Raw genomic sequence first — 15,922 nt, forward strand, 5'->3', positions numbered from 1 at the left:
ATTCTGAGAATAAAGTCAGAATTTTGACATTAATTTTGACTTTAAAGTCAGAATTCTGACTTTAATCTCAAAATTCTGACTTTAAACTCAGAATTCTGACTTTAATCTCAGAATTCTGACTTTAAACTCAGAATTCTGACTTTAATCTCAGAATTCTGACTTTAAACTCAGAATTCTGACTTTAATCTCAGAATTCTGACTTTAATCTCAGAATTCTTTTATTTTTTTTCGGTGGCCCTAATCCTCTTCCATAAGAAGCACTGGAGAAAATAAATAAAATATTTTATTTTATTACAAATAAAATGTATAATATCAGAATTCTTACCCGTTTCCCCTTAGAATTATTATTTTTTCCTCAGATTTTTCTTGTTCAGTCCCAGAATTTGGGGACCATAAAAATCACTTAAATCTGACAAAAAGTTAGTTTTCCTCCTTACATCTCTATCATTGAAGCTGGTTGCAAAAAATCCCACCTATTTTAATTCCCCACAAGTAATCTACATGTTTAATATGTAACACTGTGAAAAGTTTTTAAACTTAAACTTTTTGTCTTCTAGTTTTAGAGAATTCTTCTTTTGAGCTTGCTAACATCAAATTCCATAAGTTGAAATAGAACTCAGAAACGAATTCTATTTTTGACTTATTGTGTAATTTTTTTAAGACAACACATCAAAGCGAAAGAAGGTCTCATTCGTGTTGCTGTTTTAAACTGTCTAACAGTATGGTCATGATTATTAGAAAATATTATTTACTGAGGGAAGGCTTGTTATGAAAAGCTTTAAAAATATTCAGTGAACAGAGGATCTGTAATACAGCAGTTCTCAAACTTTCCAGCTTTTGACAGTCAAATAACAATATAAGAGGGTTTTGACCACAACTCTTGGCTGGATCTAAAAAGTTCTCTTTGTACTATTTTTATATTGAATTTATTATCTTAAATTTTACTCTGAACAGTATGTTGTCTTCTTGTGTTTTATGCAGTCAAAATACTGCACTAAAAATAGGCTTTATTGTTGACTTAACTGGTATAGTAGTTTTTACTAAATAAGCAAAACATTTGCAGTTTTGCTACATTATTTTCCACAAAAACATGTATATGAACAGTTGAGGCACATCTACAAAGCTACTTGCAAAACCAGCTGCCCCAACATAACTTCTTCTCCCAAGATCTCTGATGAAATCCTTATAGCTATGATCTCAAACTCCAGTCCTCAACGGCCGGTGTCCTACAGCTTTCAGTTGTCTCTCTGCTTCAGCACACCTGGCTCCAACAGAGCTTATTAGCAGAGCTCTCCAGAGCTGACTGCATGCAGTTTAACCATTCCAGTGTGTAGGACAAGGGACACATCTAAAAGTTGCAGGACACCAGCCCTTGAGGATTTGAGTTTGAGACTACTGACACTGAGACTTTTTCATTGTCTGAAAAGTATTAAATTGCCTCTTCATGAGCCTGCTCCTCCATTGACAAACAAAATAGGCATATGATAACTATAACAACTTTTCTCTATGAAAAACCCCCAGAATTGGCTGTACATTCACATACAGTATATGTGGGTATTGTTTTTGTCTTTTCCTTTATTTCCTCAAAAGTTTAAATATTTATACTTATTGTTTATATGTTGTTAACATTTTAAACCAAAAGCAAATCTCTTGTTTGGGCTGTTTCTTCTTCTTCTTCTTCACTATCAATGCAAAACTCTTGTTAGTATCAATATGTGCCACAGTCTACATTTGCATATCACTAATTACGGTAAGTTTCTTTCTGTAGTTCCCTCTATGCATTACTATAACCCGACACATAGTCTTCCTTCGTAGACATTATGTTACATATTTATATCAAAATATAATGTTTTGATATTAATATGAATAAAAGCATACAGATAAACATAGAAAGCAGAAAGTCTCCAATACTGAGATTACTTGACTTAATAAAAGGGTAAAAATGACAAGACTTCAAATAACAATGGCCACTTGAGGACACCTTTACTTGTATATACAGCTATTGTACACATACAAACCCACAGAGTATTTGCATTCCTGGAACTTAAAGTAAAATCTTTTGGTTAAGAGAGCTTCAATAATTTCACCTATTTGTCAGGCAAATAAAACAATACACAACCTTAATATGAATATTTCCAAAGATTCCATCTTTAAAGCTTGCCAGCAAAGACTATTATTTTTCCATTTTTTAAATGTTATAAACAGCATATTTTCTCTGTACATTATTTGCAAATGCATTAGAGTAATGTGTATTTTTTGAAGCAAAATGTGTCATGATGTACCTGTAAAGTTTCTATAGTTCATGTTTCGCAGTCTTCATGTAGTGTTCACAATAATAGATGTAGATCAGTTTTGTGATCATTATGTGGTAAAACCGCACTCTCAACTATTCTGAGATTCTTTAATGGTCAGAAATTGAAGAGAGGCATTTCCTCATTTTTCACCGTGACAAATCTCTGTTCTGCATGATATGCAAAGTTAGTTTTCTGCCACCGTCTTTGTGCCAAAAAAGTTCCGTTTAAAGGGATTGACAATTAAAAATGATGCAAAACTGACCGAAGTTAGAGATCTGAGGTGTGATGATTGCATGATTTAATAATTATATTAAGTGAAATCACAAACGAATCATTCTATGATATTCTATTACTTTAACCATATCCCAGATTTGTGAACTTACAATGCTTAATACCAAAAAAGAAAAATGAAGAGGGGAATTAGACAGCTGACCTCTGCACATTCATTCATACAGTAAAAAAATCCAGCATTATTAGTATCTCTTATTATTAATATATCATTGCCTGGAAAAGTATCACATTGCCTCTTTATGATGGCTTGTTGCATTGACCTGTTCTAATAGATGGCAATGGTGAGATGATCAGGATTTATTTACAGGAAAATTATAACAAAACATAGTTACATATTCACATACCCCACAGATAAATACCTTTTAGAGCAACACAGAATCTTTTAAAAACATCTTCAGGAATGAAAATACCTATTGACACAAATGGCATGACCTGGTCCATTGTTTCCAGTAATTTTCTTTACTTAGTGACAACTTGAGATGCATTATTACTCTGTATCATCAAGTACAAATCAGGAAATAGACCTTATTGATTGTCAGTGTTCTTTGTAAGTTGGCATCTACAGTTTCAGGAAGTATTAAGGTCTTTGTCATTTTGGGTATTTGCCTGACATCCAGAGTGCTCACAACCTTGACAAGGCAAAAAAAAAGAGACTCATTGACTTTCATTTCTGGGTGCCGATGTCCTCGTCCATGCTGTGTGTCCCGTCCCTAGCACCTGTCGTCCTCCTCTGTGTCGCTGAGGGGGTCGCAGCCTGCAGCGGAGGCCGTCTGCATGAGACGCTTCCTAAAGTGTCCGTTGGGGACCTGCCAACCGGTCCGCCAGCGTGGGTGGGCTGAGCCAATGGTGTTTGAGCGTCCCAGGCTGCAGGCCACGGCCGCCTCGAAGGTCAACGTCTCCATGGGACCAGAGGGATCCGGGCTGTGGTCGTCTTCTTGTGAAGCCAGGAAAGGCTCTGAAGGGTAGCGTCGAGGCGGGGACGCGTTTATGTCAAGCTGACTCCGCCTCCCTCCCGCAGCTCCTTCTTGGGGCTCCCATGAGGCCTTGCTCCGTCTTGTGGTCTCTGGGCTGCCTTGTTCATCATCATCCTCTCCGACAGAGGCTTGTGTGCGACACACAAGAGGGGAATAGGAAATGTGAGGGCGAGATCGGGTTGGGGTTTGTGAGAGAGGTCGTCGGCCGCTGGGTGTGCTGGACTCTGAGGTGGATGGTACTGGGCTGTCCGAGCTGTTACCCTGAAATAAAAAAAATTACAATCAGTTAATCCAGTAGTTACTCTTGACTTTTCATTCAGATCAATTTACAGGACCTTTAAAAATGTGAAGTCATTTAAAGTTAACATTTTTCATTATTCATTTATTCAAAAGCTGGAAAAAAATTCATTTTCATTTTTATTATTTTAGGTGTTTGAAAATGAAGTCAAAAGGAGCACAGAAAGGTATTGAGATACAGCGACTCTCTTTTCCAAATCTTTGTCCTAGCAGTTTGAAAGTGATTATACTCTTAGAAATGTTGCTGCTACTAAGTTGACTAATACTAGATACGTCCCCCACTGGTCAGTGAAACTGGTCGGCAAACATGATTTGGTTGGGTAAAGATCCATTATTGAGACTGTCAATATACAAGGTAACATGCTAAAGCAGTAGAAAAGTTTTATAATATTTAAAAAAACACCTTATTTGGTTGTTTGGAGTCTAGGTGTATATATTTTACTCACCTGTTTATCCCGGGGAAGGGCTCGTTCTACGCTGGAGGAACGTGAGGGCTGCAAGCTTCTTTCCTCTGAGTTACAACGAGACATGTCTGGAGACAACAGGTGACAGTGTTCCTTGGAACGACCTCGCTCCCTGTGCTCAGACCGTGACACTGGTAAGAAACAGAAGAACATAAATGTGCATATTTAATAAAATAATAACTTTTCTCTTTTCTCTGAAAGACTTTTCTCTTATTAGTACCTATTATTGTTACTACTCGGTAACATATTGAACAACTAGGCTATATATGGATAGTAATGAAAATGTCCTGTTTATTAAATTGCCAGCCAATTAACCCTTGTGGCAGTGATGTTATTTCATCAATTACATAGTTATTCCTTCCTATGTTAAGTGGGTGTTATGTATTTTCCAGGCACATACAGGCACTTTACAGAAAATTCAAGTAACTATATTACCTTCAGTTACGTAAGTCGTTATTGTGTAGCTTCGATTATAGGTTAGTAAGGTGTTAGGATGCTTTTGAACTTTCATATCACCACATGCAATTTTTTATGACGACTTCTTCTATCGTGAAAATTTGATGATTTTAAAAATGTTGGAAAATGTTTAAATATATCTGTCCTTGAAAAGGTTCAGTTTAAAAGTCATCACTTCAGGGTTACACATCAGTGCCAACACATCATACTCTAGTTCTCCTAGTACATAAATTATATCAAGCTGGAGCAGCATTCTAGATGTCTCAGGAATGCAGAAGGACTCAAAGGTTTTAATTTTAAAACCTGACATCATGTTAGAAAAAAAAAAACAAAGATCACATGAGGCATGTGAAGCTCCACTCTTAAGATAACCTGTCATGTAGTCTATTGTGATCATTTGACTTTAGCATGACAGTTTAAACGTATTTGTTCTGTTACTTACAACGCTGTCTATGCGGATTAAATCCATAAAAATATTTCAAAGCCATGCTGAGAGCTTCCCAAAAAAAGAAGATTGCAGATTTATATTTTTCTACTTGTGAGACAAAATTTGTATTCATAACTTGGGCAGGAACTTGTAACTATGGAAAGGGCATAGTCAAGAACACACAAAACATACTAACCAGCAGCCTTGTAGCTTTTATGTCGAGGTCGGTACACTCTCTCAGGGCTTTTCTCCTCCTCCCAGAGACCATTTACACGTTGATCTGCAACCGTGGAGACTGAACGCTTCATGGAGCCACCTTTGGCCTCTTCCTGCTAATATGTGACCACAAACAAAAACAACTGTAGATTTAGAAAATACCAAGCTCCGTCCCATGATTTAGAAAAAACAATAAGGAGTAAGTTTTCATGCATTTATTGGTGCAAAAGTGCAGTGAATCCTTTGGTTTAGCTTGTTCTATTTTGGGGATGAAAGTCATAACAAGTTTATCCACCAGCATTCATGGATGACACCCTGACAACTCATTGAAACTCAGTCAACTTCTGAAAGCAGCAAATCTCGCAACCAAATTCTTCTGGATTAAAAACAGACAAACCGTGCACATAGAGAAAAAACCCGAGGACTTTGGCTTAAGAGCCCATGCAGCCATCGAAGCCAAGATCCAGCCAGGGAGCCATGTCATGGAAGATTTTGAATACCTGCGACTCTACGGCCAGACGCGGCATAGAGGAGGCCCGCACACAAAGGCCTCTCCCAAGTGGAAGCTCCAATGGGATTTTAATGCCCCAAATGCACTCGCCCACCTACGTGAGTACAGAAATTAGACAAGAGGGCAAGGAAAGACAGGCCACTGATCATGTCTCTGATAGCACTGCCTCTCCTATGCAGAGGCCCAGCTCAAAGAAGAGAAGGTCAAACGAGCCATTTCATCGCTGAGGGCACCTCAGTCATAATCTCCATAGAAACCATTTCAGCCAAACACAAACATGTTAATAGCTGAAAAGTTAGATTTAGTGAGGAGAGGGAAAAATGAGAAAGTGAGGCTATAAAAGAGAAGAGCAGAGTGAAGAAGGACAAGAATGTACATAGAAAGAGAGTTTCCAGTACATGGCAAAAGTATTAGTGTATCACATTACAACCACAAAGGTCAAGGAGATTTATGTAGTAGAAGAACCGCATAACAGTAGAGAGAGAAAAATGATGCAGGGTTTTCACATTTTTTCCTCAAATAACATTTTTGATATATGGCGAAGAATTTTTCAGCTCCCTGAGTCAATACTTTCCAGAATCATCTCTTGCTACAGCTACATCTGCAAACATTGCATATTGTCACCTTCCTAAAATAATGGTCTAATTTTTGAAAACCTAAAGAAAAAAAATGACCCCTTTTTGTTGCCAAAAGATGATTTTTTTTAAAAAAAAAAAGAAGAAGTCCCTTTTGGCAAAAAATTACTTAGGCCATTATTTTAGGAAGATGGGAATATCTTAACCCATTCTTTATTGCCAAATATATCAGTATATTAATTATAATTATAGGGACCTTATACCTAAAAATTTTCTGCAGCCCATTCAAAGCTACCTTGGACCTCTTGGCCATCTCTGAGTAATGCTTTCCTTTCCCATCTTGTAATTTCAGGTGAACAGAAATATCTTGGTAGGTTTGCAATTACTTTAAACTTCTCCGCAACTTGAGCCCCTGACCTATCTGCTGTATTCCTTGGTGTTCATGGTGCTGTTTGTGTTCACTAATGTTCTCTAGCAAATGTCTGGGGACTGAAAAGAACAGCTGTATTTATACTATGATTAATTTACACACAGATGGACTATTTACTATTTAGGTAATCTCCTAAGGAAATTATGCGCTCAAATCAGAGTAACGAGGCCTGAATAAAAATGGATGTCACACTGTTGGATATTTTTGAAAATTACACACCATAGTTTTCAGAAGTTTGGGACTCACCTCTGTTACTTAAAATCCCAATTGAAATCCATTTAATTTTTAATTTGTAAAGTGGCAACATGGGATAAAGTTCAAGGAGTAGAAATATTTTTTGCCAGGCACTGCGTGTCTCAGCTTGGAAGAGCAATATGTCATGGAAGATCAGATCCTAAAAGTCAGACTGCATCTGTCAAGAGGGAGAAATGCATTCCTCTGGATATTTAAATGAAAACATGTCAAAGTAATTTGATGTGATTCGACTGGCAGGGAGTGTAGACCAGTACAACCAGTCAGTAAAGACACAGCAACACACCAACAACGGGACATTCTGTCTCCTATATTGCAACCTGCTAAAGGCGAAGACACAGGAGCACAAAAAGCAGTGTTGCCGTGCTCTACAAGGCACTGAAACATCAGTGACCACTTATATATGCCACAAACATTTTCACCCAAAATAAGAGATCACATAAAGTTATATACTGTTTTTTTTTCCTTCTTTGAATTGTATATTTAAAGCAATTTCATTGATTATTCATTTAAAAAGTGGTGGTGGTTGCATCTGTCCTCTGTCTCACCACATTCTGCTGCTGACCGGCATCAGTGTCTGAGCTTACGGGCTGCAAAAATAGCTCCTGCGGTGAGATAGGACTCAAAGCCACAAAGCCCCCTCTGGTTCTATAAGGGAGACAGAAATAGGGGGAAATTCAGAAAGCAAACATATGCAGCAGTGCTCCACACATCCTGTACATATGTTTTTCAAACATTTGCCGACTCACAGGGCCGAACCCGCACTGTGAGCCATCATTGGCAGTGAAGTGGTGTTGGACAGAATGTCCTCAGGTAGGGTGGAGGCATCCAGACGTTTAAATATTAAGTTGCTTTTCTGAAACAAGACAAAAAATATACATGACAGCTCAAATATAGGTCACAACTTTATAAATAACTAAGGCTGCAGTTAAGATTTTGTTTCTTCACATCCTTAGAGCCATGACTGATTGCTGAAAAATGATGTGAGCCACAGAACCCCACCCAGTGGAATTTAAAATAAATTTAATCTAAACTTATTTTATTTCCGTATATTTGTATATTTTTTCTATCTCTCAATTTTGCCGAATGACAGAACAATGAGAAAAAAAGATAATTTTTCTTACATTCTTCAGTCAGGCGTTTGCACACTGCAAGATTACTATGCCTATAAATAATTTAGAAAACCTAGAAATAATGCCATGTAAACTTCTGATAGTTATTCATAGTTAATTGACAACATTTGAATTGAGTGTAGGTACAACTTGAATGTATTTCAGAGCAAGAACTCAAACAGACAAATCAAATAAAATGGACCACAACATCATGAAGAGAATTGTGAACCACCATAGAAAAATAAAAAAACAATGAAAAACATAAGGAAGGTGTATTCAAAAATGCAGAATGAAAGGAAGGAGTGTATATGGAACAATATAAAAAAGTAAGACAAAAGAAAAGGAAAGAAAGAATAAAAATCATCAGGGATGAGGGATTAGGAGATGAGGTAAGAAAGAAGGAGCAAAGTAAAAAAAAAAAAGGAAAGACACAAAGAAAAAAGGTAAGGACATTTGGACCGGAGGATTAAAGGAAGGATGCAACATTCTATTCTGTAAAAATAGAATGTTGCATCTTTCCTTTCATCCTTCATCCTTTTCCGAACTTTAAGGAAACCCAGTGACTTTATGAAGTAAAAAGCAAAGAAAAAGAAAATGCAAATATAACAAAAAATCTGGCTCTCCAAAGAAGGTGCAACAGAGTTCATGGAAACATGCTGTGCTGACCTGAGCTTCCAGCTGTTGCCTTAGCTTTTTTGCTTTGTTTTGTTTGAAGTAGTCCATTATCATCATTGAAGCATAGATCTTCCCCACTGTCATGTCGGTATCTGTGGGAGCAGCGGAAAAACTTCATTAAGCCTCACCTCTGGTCTCTCAGCAGCAGATGGAAAAATGTTGCCACAGTTAGAGGCTGACCTTTGTTGATAGGAACCAGGAGATCCAAGGTCTTCTGCGGCAGATAAGGCCAAATGATGCTGATCTCCTTCTGCAGCTCGGCATCCAGAGCAATGCGGTCCTCCCCACCTGAGACAATATATACTTTGTACATTCTGATCTTTTTTTTTATTCATTTCATGAATATTTATGAATTACCGTACTATAATACGGTAACAATGACTCTGACCTCGAGCTATTTTGATATCCAAAGCTGTGCGAATCAGTGACATTAGAGTAGAAGTGAAGTGGACAGACATGTCCTCATCCACGGGCATGTTCATCAACACCAACCTCTGAAGAAGACAAAAAGAGGAAATAAAATTATTTTGTAAAACCATAGCAATTGAACAAAAACAGTCTGATTTCTATTGCCTCAAATCCAAAACAGTTTGCATTTACACATTTTTAGTAACTCAATTTCTTCTATGTTTCACACGAAAACAATGATTATGTTTTTATTACCTTGTAGGCGATCTTAGCAGGACATTTTTTACCCAAGCCCAGAGGTGGAGACATGTGTGTCAGCATCTCGTACATAGCTGTGTAGTGAATACGCCCACTTTAGAAAACACAACAGAGACATAGAGCACAGAAAGTGGATAGATTAATGAAAAGCACAAGGTTTATTATTATTAATATATCCAATATTTTATTTTTTCAGATATCACAGCACAATGTGCACAATGACTGTAAAGTGAGAGAAAAATAATAAATGCTTTTCAATTTTTTGTCCAAATACAAATCCAAAAAGTAACCTTTATGAAACCTTTGCTCATTTGTCAAAGGAAAATAGTTAAAACTCATTCAGATGGAGACATTAAACATATATTTTGAAAGCTTGCCATAAATTTCCAATTAATGTAGATTTAGGTTTGGGCCATTCTTACACATAAGTGTGTTTTGATGTAAATGATCAATGAAAGCTTTTACTGTTGGTGTCCACTGCATAAACATTGTCCACTGAGTGCTTTAGCAAGATAATTATAAGATTGCAGCATAGGTAATTTGAGGCTTTGACATTTCATGCTCTTTGACTGCCCTCTGCTGGGTACAAAGAAAATACCACTGATCTGGTTCACATAGTGAAATGTAAAGTAGTTGCAAAAATGAGGCCAATTCTCACCATGCCAGTCTATCATACTCGCCCCAAATGCGGACAAATTCATCCAGATGATGAGGGCCCAGAATAGAGGAGTCTCGTGTCAAGTACTCAAAGTTATCCATAATCACAGCCACAAATAGATTCAGCATCTAAAAAAAAAAAGACACAGACACAAAGGTCTGAGATGAAAGCACTGGTCAGGTGAAAGAAAAATAAAATATTGCAAAAACACTGTATTTATTTATTTATTTTTTGTTCATTCTGACCAGAAAAGAGCTGAAGAAGATGAAGGAGACAAAGTAGCAATAAGCGAAGTCAGTCCCACACCCACCCTCGTGGTCTGGAGACATGGTGAGGGGGGCAATGGAGGGATCTGGTTCACACTCTTGTCCAGACAGACAGGAGAGCATAATCTCTTGCCAGGACTCCCCTGTTGCACTCCTGGTGTTTAAAACATAAACGGCATTAAACATACTAAGCAATATTTTAGACCATTGTTTAGCTTAAGTTGACAATGGCTGCAATGGCTTTTGATATTTCACTGATATTTCTGTTCAGGTACAGCTCACCTGAACAGAAGCATCAGTGCACTGAAAAAGGTCTTAAAATTGTTGTGCTGATTGATGTGACTCTCATCATTCAGCTTGATGTTTCCGAACACCTGTAGAACACAAAACATCAGGGATTCAAATGCTTATCAAACAATAGCATAGTGTACTAAAACTTAAATATATCCCTTTGAACTGACTTCACTTGTAAAGTTTCTGTAACTTATCTCAATGGTATCAATAACATTACCTGCATTCCAATTATGGCATAAATGAAGAAAAGCATGGCGATAAGAAGGCAGACATATGGTAGAGCCTGTCAGAGAAGAAAGAAAATATAGATACTGAACTTTGTTGTAATATAACTGCATAAGCTAACAAACTACGTAACTTGAATAAATGATAGTGAAAACTTTCAGACCTTAAAGGACTGTACAAATGTCCAAAGTAGAATGCGGATAGTGTAGCCCTGTCTCAGCAGCTTGATCAGCCTGGCTGTCCGAAAAAGCTTCAGGAAACTCATGTTGATGGTGTTCACCGACTGGGACCACCATACGAGTTGATTAGAGGGAGGGTGATGCAGTCAGAGAGGGACAGAGTGGCAGGCGGGCAGCAATGACAGGATGTAAATCACAGATGGTGAAATTCAACACAACATGACCTAAGTCAGCACTGGAGGCAGAGACCGTCACACACAAGAAAACTCGAGAACATTTGATGCTGCATTAGGAACTTTCGGCTCTTGTATTTATTTTTAGGTCTGCAACTTTTAAGTGTGGATTGTCAATCGGGAAACACAGCTTACCTGCAAGTCCACAATTATTTCCGTGATGCTGCCAAGAACAGTGATAAAGTCAAAAATGTTCCAAGTGTCTCGAAAGTAGTTCTGCGTAGAAAAAATAATTTAAAATTAATTTGATGTTTTTATTCAAATGCATTGCAGGAACAAAAACTGGTTTCTTAATCCCCTGAGTTAGCGTCTTTTCTGCTGACGTTCACACTTACCACAAATCCAAAAGCCATTATCTTCAGTATACACTCCATGGAGAACAGCACTGTGAAGGCTGTGTTTAGGTGCTTCAGGACGGCATCATATGCTGTTGGGGCGGAGTGGTACTAAAAAGAAAGAAAGATATTACTATAATGGTATCTCAAAGGGATTCCAAAGAAAATTACTGAGAAATTGGTTTACCTTCATCATGAGAACAACTGTGTTCAAGGCAATCATAACAAGCACCGTGTACTCAAAAGAAGGAGATGCCACAAAGTGCCAGAGTCTGTACTGGAAGGTTTGTCTGTTCTGGGGCATGTAGCGGGTCATCGGCTTGGCACTGATGGCAAAGTCAATGCAGGCCCTCTGATAGGGAGGAATTGAACAGCATAAACACAAACTATGACTTAAATAACATTAACAATCGCTATTCATACCTCATTCTTCTCCAGACTGCACTCCTGAATCATCTTATCGCCCTGCTCCTGGAAGGTGATGATGATAAGAGCCACAAAGATGTTGACGAAGAAGAACGGAAAGACCACAAAGTAGACCACGTAGAAGACGGACATTTCCATCCGGTTCCCGCGACTTGGCCCCATGTTCTCCTCTGTGACATCGGTGGAGTGTTGAAGGACCCTGGAGCACAAAACAAAACCCATTATACTTCCTGTTCCCACTCATGAACAATAAAATAGATGTGCATTTATGGCTCATTCACGGGCCAGCCCTCACCTATAATTATGACAAATTGAGACAGGTTCCCTAACTCATCCATGAAAAGATAATCTCTGTTATGCTTCAGAGCTTTAACGATAAATATAAACCATCCAAAGCTTTAACTTAAATTTAAACGTACTGAGGCCACCCTTCTCCAGTCGACACAGTGAAAAGCGTGAGCAGGGCCCAGCAGACGTTGTCGTAGTGAAACTCGTGTCTCCTCCACTCTCTTCTCTTGACCTCTTTCTTGTCTCTGCTGTAGTCAATATAGAAGCCTCTGCAGGGACCAGAGCAGACTGGAGGTCATCATTTCCCTTTAATCACCTATGAAACCTGCAACTTAATGAACGGTACTGAAGCTTTGGTTACATGTGAATGTTAACCATCATAAACATTGATAGAGTAATTTAAATAATCCTGTGGACTATTGTTGACTTAAATCCAATTTATTTGTAAAAGGCTATTTAGGAACGTCATGTTTCTAAATAGAGAAAAATATGAAGTTAGGTTAATTTAAACCCTTCTGCTCAGAAATATTTGTGAGACCTGGATTTAGCTCTTAGCATGATGCATGATGGTCCAGCCCCTAAGCAAGAGATCTGGAACTAAAGATGGTCAAAAAGTAAATAATATTTCTCGACATTATCATATTTGCTGCCAGTTATGTAAATACTGAAAGGTACAGTATTGAATATCTTTGTGGCCACGAGAGCGCTTTGATGTTTTGTAAGTGGCTAGCATATTATAGGATTTCCTGCCTGGAAAATGCTTGAATGAACATTGGTAGCTTTAATCTGTGCCAGTGTTTTGTCTGGCTCTTTCATAAAACCACAACTGATGTTACACTGTAATCCCACAATACAGAAACCCATCACAAATGACCTGTCAATATTTCTGCCATAAGCTACCATCAGGTTGTAATCCTAACAGTTTAAGACAAGAAAGGCAAGACTCCTCTTGTAACGTGAAAAAGTATATTTCCCAAAATGTCAAAAAGAAATTTGCTGTAACAACCTTTCTGACAAGAACAGAAAAACAGATTTTGTCTCTTCATTTTCAGGTTCTATGTCTACAGTTCCCCTATTACACAGCATGGAAGGACATGCTTATCGAGGCTGACAACATGTAGGAGGACTTTGCTGATATATACGGTGCATACCTACTCAGAACATTAATGTGAGTCTGAGAGGACAGATCGGATGCTTATTTACCGACATTCCTTTTCTGTTTTCATGGAGCTGTCAGTGCAAAAGAAGAACTTCCCCTTAAAGAGCTGGACCGCGATGACAGCAAAGATGAACATAAAGAGCTGATACACAATGAGGATGTTGAAGACGTTCTTTAGAGACGTGACCACACAGTCAAAAACAGCCTGTGGAGGAGAAAGACAAGAGGGAGGCAAAGTAAATCAAATCTGTCAGAAGCCTGTGAAGCAACATTAAAAAACAAGTTTCTCATATCTTGATCAAACCTTGAGTTTAGGAAGCCTCTTGATGGTTTTAAGAGGTCGCAGAACTCTCAGAACTCGGAGGGACTTTATTGTCTTGATGTCTCGGCCCTTGTTGTTTCTGTTGACGTTAAAATAAGGCATTAAGGAGCACAGCTCTACAGTCAAACTTGATTACGAAGACATGACACAAGTAGTGAGAGCAAAATGTCAGTGAATTGAGAGAAAAAAAACACACAATGTAGCAAAGAACTTCATGTTTGAGAGAAAGGCAAACATGAGTAGTAAAATTCTGATTCTGTGTTTATCTATCTATCTAATCTACCTATCTGTACTTATTCACATTTTATACTCCTAATAAATGCCTGACTCTGAATGACGTGTAAACTATAATATAGTAAGAAAAGCACTAATCTAAAGAGAAAGCAAAGGTCAAGATGCATGGAAACAAGAGAAATATGTAAAAGATTTATGGGAGATGTACACATGTAAAAAATTTTTACCCCATCACATTCCTGGTTGCCCCAACAGTCATAAAATCCACAGGAACAACAGAGAAAAAAATTCAGGAATAAAAAAAGGTTACATCACAGCCATATTAACAACAGAGAAATTAACATACAGTAAAACTTCAACAAATTGCACAGTGGGGGTTAGTTAGTCAGTTAGTTAGTTAGTTATCTGTCGCATGCAAGCCATGAAAGACAACAGAAAAAAAGTTACACCAAAAACCACCTTCTCCTCTTAAAGCCCAGAAGTGAAACCTAAAACTGAGTTACACACTCCAAAAGCTCACAGGTGTCTCGATACATGCAGCTTGTGACTTCAGGAAAGGCCGCTTATAAAAGTACTGCATGCTCTCAAACTTATGAGCTGCGGTGAGTCAGTCATTAGTCATAGGAAAAGGCTGAACTTTGTTGTGACTCACGTTAGCGCAAAGGCGATCAGAGCTCCCACCACTACAATGAAGTCCAGGAGATTCCACATGTCTCGGAAATAGGAGCCATCATGCAGAATGAGACCCTGGTCTATCATCTGGAAGCCAAAAATATATGCATGCAGAAAAAAGGCCCAGAAAAGTGTTGTAAAATGTCTTAAATATAAAATTGAAATGAGAAAATTGCTTCAGTCACCTACCTTTATGATCATTTCAAAGGTGAACACTCCAGTGAAGACGTAATCAAAATATCGCAGCACCTGTACGGTTTGAAAAGGGCATTTAACCAAACTCCCCATAGTTGATCAAATCTACATTAGACTTATTCACCAGGTACTACACTTGTTACCCAGTACTTAGAGAGGTGACCAAACAAAAATACCTCAGGACAAGACTCACCAGGACGGAACAGCTCATTGGGGAATGCTATCAAAATCAGCCTGAATCAACTAAGCAGATACAATTATAGACACAGATACAAAAATACTGATATTTTTTAGTTCTGTCAGGATCTGGGTCTGTTGAATCACCTCACTCATACAATATTCACCAAAACAAATCACAAAATATCAGTTGTTTGGCAGAATAACAACCACACTGATTACCTAAAGTGCGGCAGTAATGTAGAGTAGCGCTACCATTAAGCTGCATGACTCATGAGACCAATTTATAAGAGGAAAATCAGCATCAGAGCAACAAACTGGTTTTAAACCGCACACCAACTCAGTGCATCAAAATGTCTTTTTACTATTGCTGAGAAAATACCTATGAATTCACAATGGATTTGGAGCATTGCATGTGCGCTTACTCTGGACACTTTCCATGACACTGTGAAAAGGGAAAAGTTGTCAAAAAAACAAACTGCAAAGCGATTTGGCAGCAGAGCAGCTTATTCTCACCTTGTATGTGCATGAAAGCCAAATGTGTCATGACACATTGTTGCTGACTGTGTTATGTCAACTAGAGATCCAACCTGACAGTCGCACTGAGCTAAAATGTCAT

General features: G+C 38.0%; 1 protein-coding gene across 4 annotated transcripts in view; it reads right to left on the bottom strand.

Annotated features, from left to right (window-relative positions):
- Positions 1-1,958: 1,958 nt before the first annotated feature.
- The window catches only part of LOC102216859 (voltage-dependent R-type calcium channel subunit alpha-1E-like), a 61,045-nt gene continuing 47,081 nt past the window's right edge, over positions 1,959-15,922 (bottom strand). For 2 of the 4 annotated variants that reach the window (XM_023335156.1, XM_014471935.2), the window contains 25 exons: positions 15,121-15,180; positions 14,912-15,018; positions 14,487-14,498; positions 14,008-14,104; positions 13,748-13,908; positions 12,676-12,813; positions 12,254-12,455; positions 12,018-12,182; positions 11,831-11,941; positions 11,631-11,711; positions 11,247-11,366; positions 11,076-11,141; positions 10,847-10,938; positions 10,544-10,718; positions 10,299-10,426; positions 9,638-9,734; positions 9,363-9,468; positions 9,155-9,262; positions 8,966-9,066; positions 7,937-8,043; positions 7,736-7,835; positions 5,920-6,024; positions 5,400-5,535; positions 4,303-4,451; positions 1,959-3,820 (listed from right to left, as the gene is read on the bottom strand). In XM_023335156.1, coding sequence (XP_023190924.1) covers positions 3,296-3,820; positions 4,303-4,451; positions 5,400-5,535; positions 5,920-6,024; positions 7,736-7,835; positions 7,937-8,043; positions 8,966-9,066; positions 9,155-9,262; positions 9,363-9,468; positions 9,638-9,734; positions 10,299-10,426; positions 10,544-10,718; positions 10,847-10,938; positions 11,076-11,141; positions 11,247-11,366; positions 11,631-11,711; positions 11,831-11,941; positions 12,018-12,182; positions 12,254-12,455; positions 12,676-12,813; positions 13,748-13,908; positions 14,008-14,104; positions 14,487-14,498; positions 14,912-15,018; positions 15,121-15,180 — 3,249 coding nt within the window. In that variant the 3' untranslated portion in view covers positions 1,959-3,295. The remainder of the gene's footprint in view (positions 3,821-4,302; positions 4,452-5,399; positions 5,536-5,919; positions 6,025-7,735; positions 7,836-7,936; positions 8,044-8,965; positions 9,067-9,154; positions 9,263-9,362; positions 9,469-9,637; positions 9,735-10,298; positions 10,427-10,543; positions 10,719-10,846; positions 10,939-11,075; positions 11,142-11,246; positions 11,367-11,630; positions 11,712-11,830; positions 11,942-12,017; positions 12,183-12,253; positions 12,456-12,675; positions 12,814-13,747; positions 13,909-14,007; positions 14,105-14,486; positions 14,499-14,911; positions 15,019-15,120; positions 15,181-15,922) is intronic. The other 2 variants (XM_023335157.1, XM_023335158.1) reach the window with 2 other exon arrangements.

This window comes from Xiphophorus maculatus, chromosome 6, assembly GCF_002775205.1.
Source record: "Xiphophorus maculatus strain JP 163 A chromosome 6, X_maculatus-5.0-male, whole genome shotgun sequence".
Lineage (NCBI taxonomy): Eukaryota > Metazoa > Chordata > Actinopteri > Cyprinodontiformes > Poeciliidae > Xiphophorus > Xiphophorus maculatus.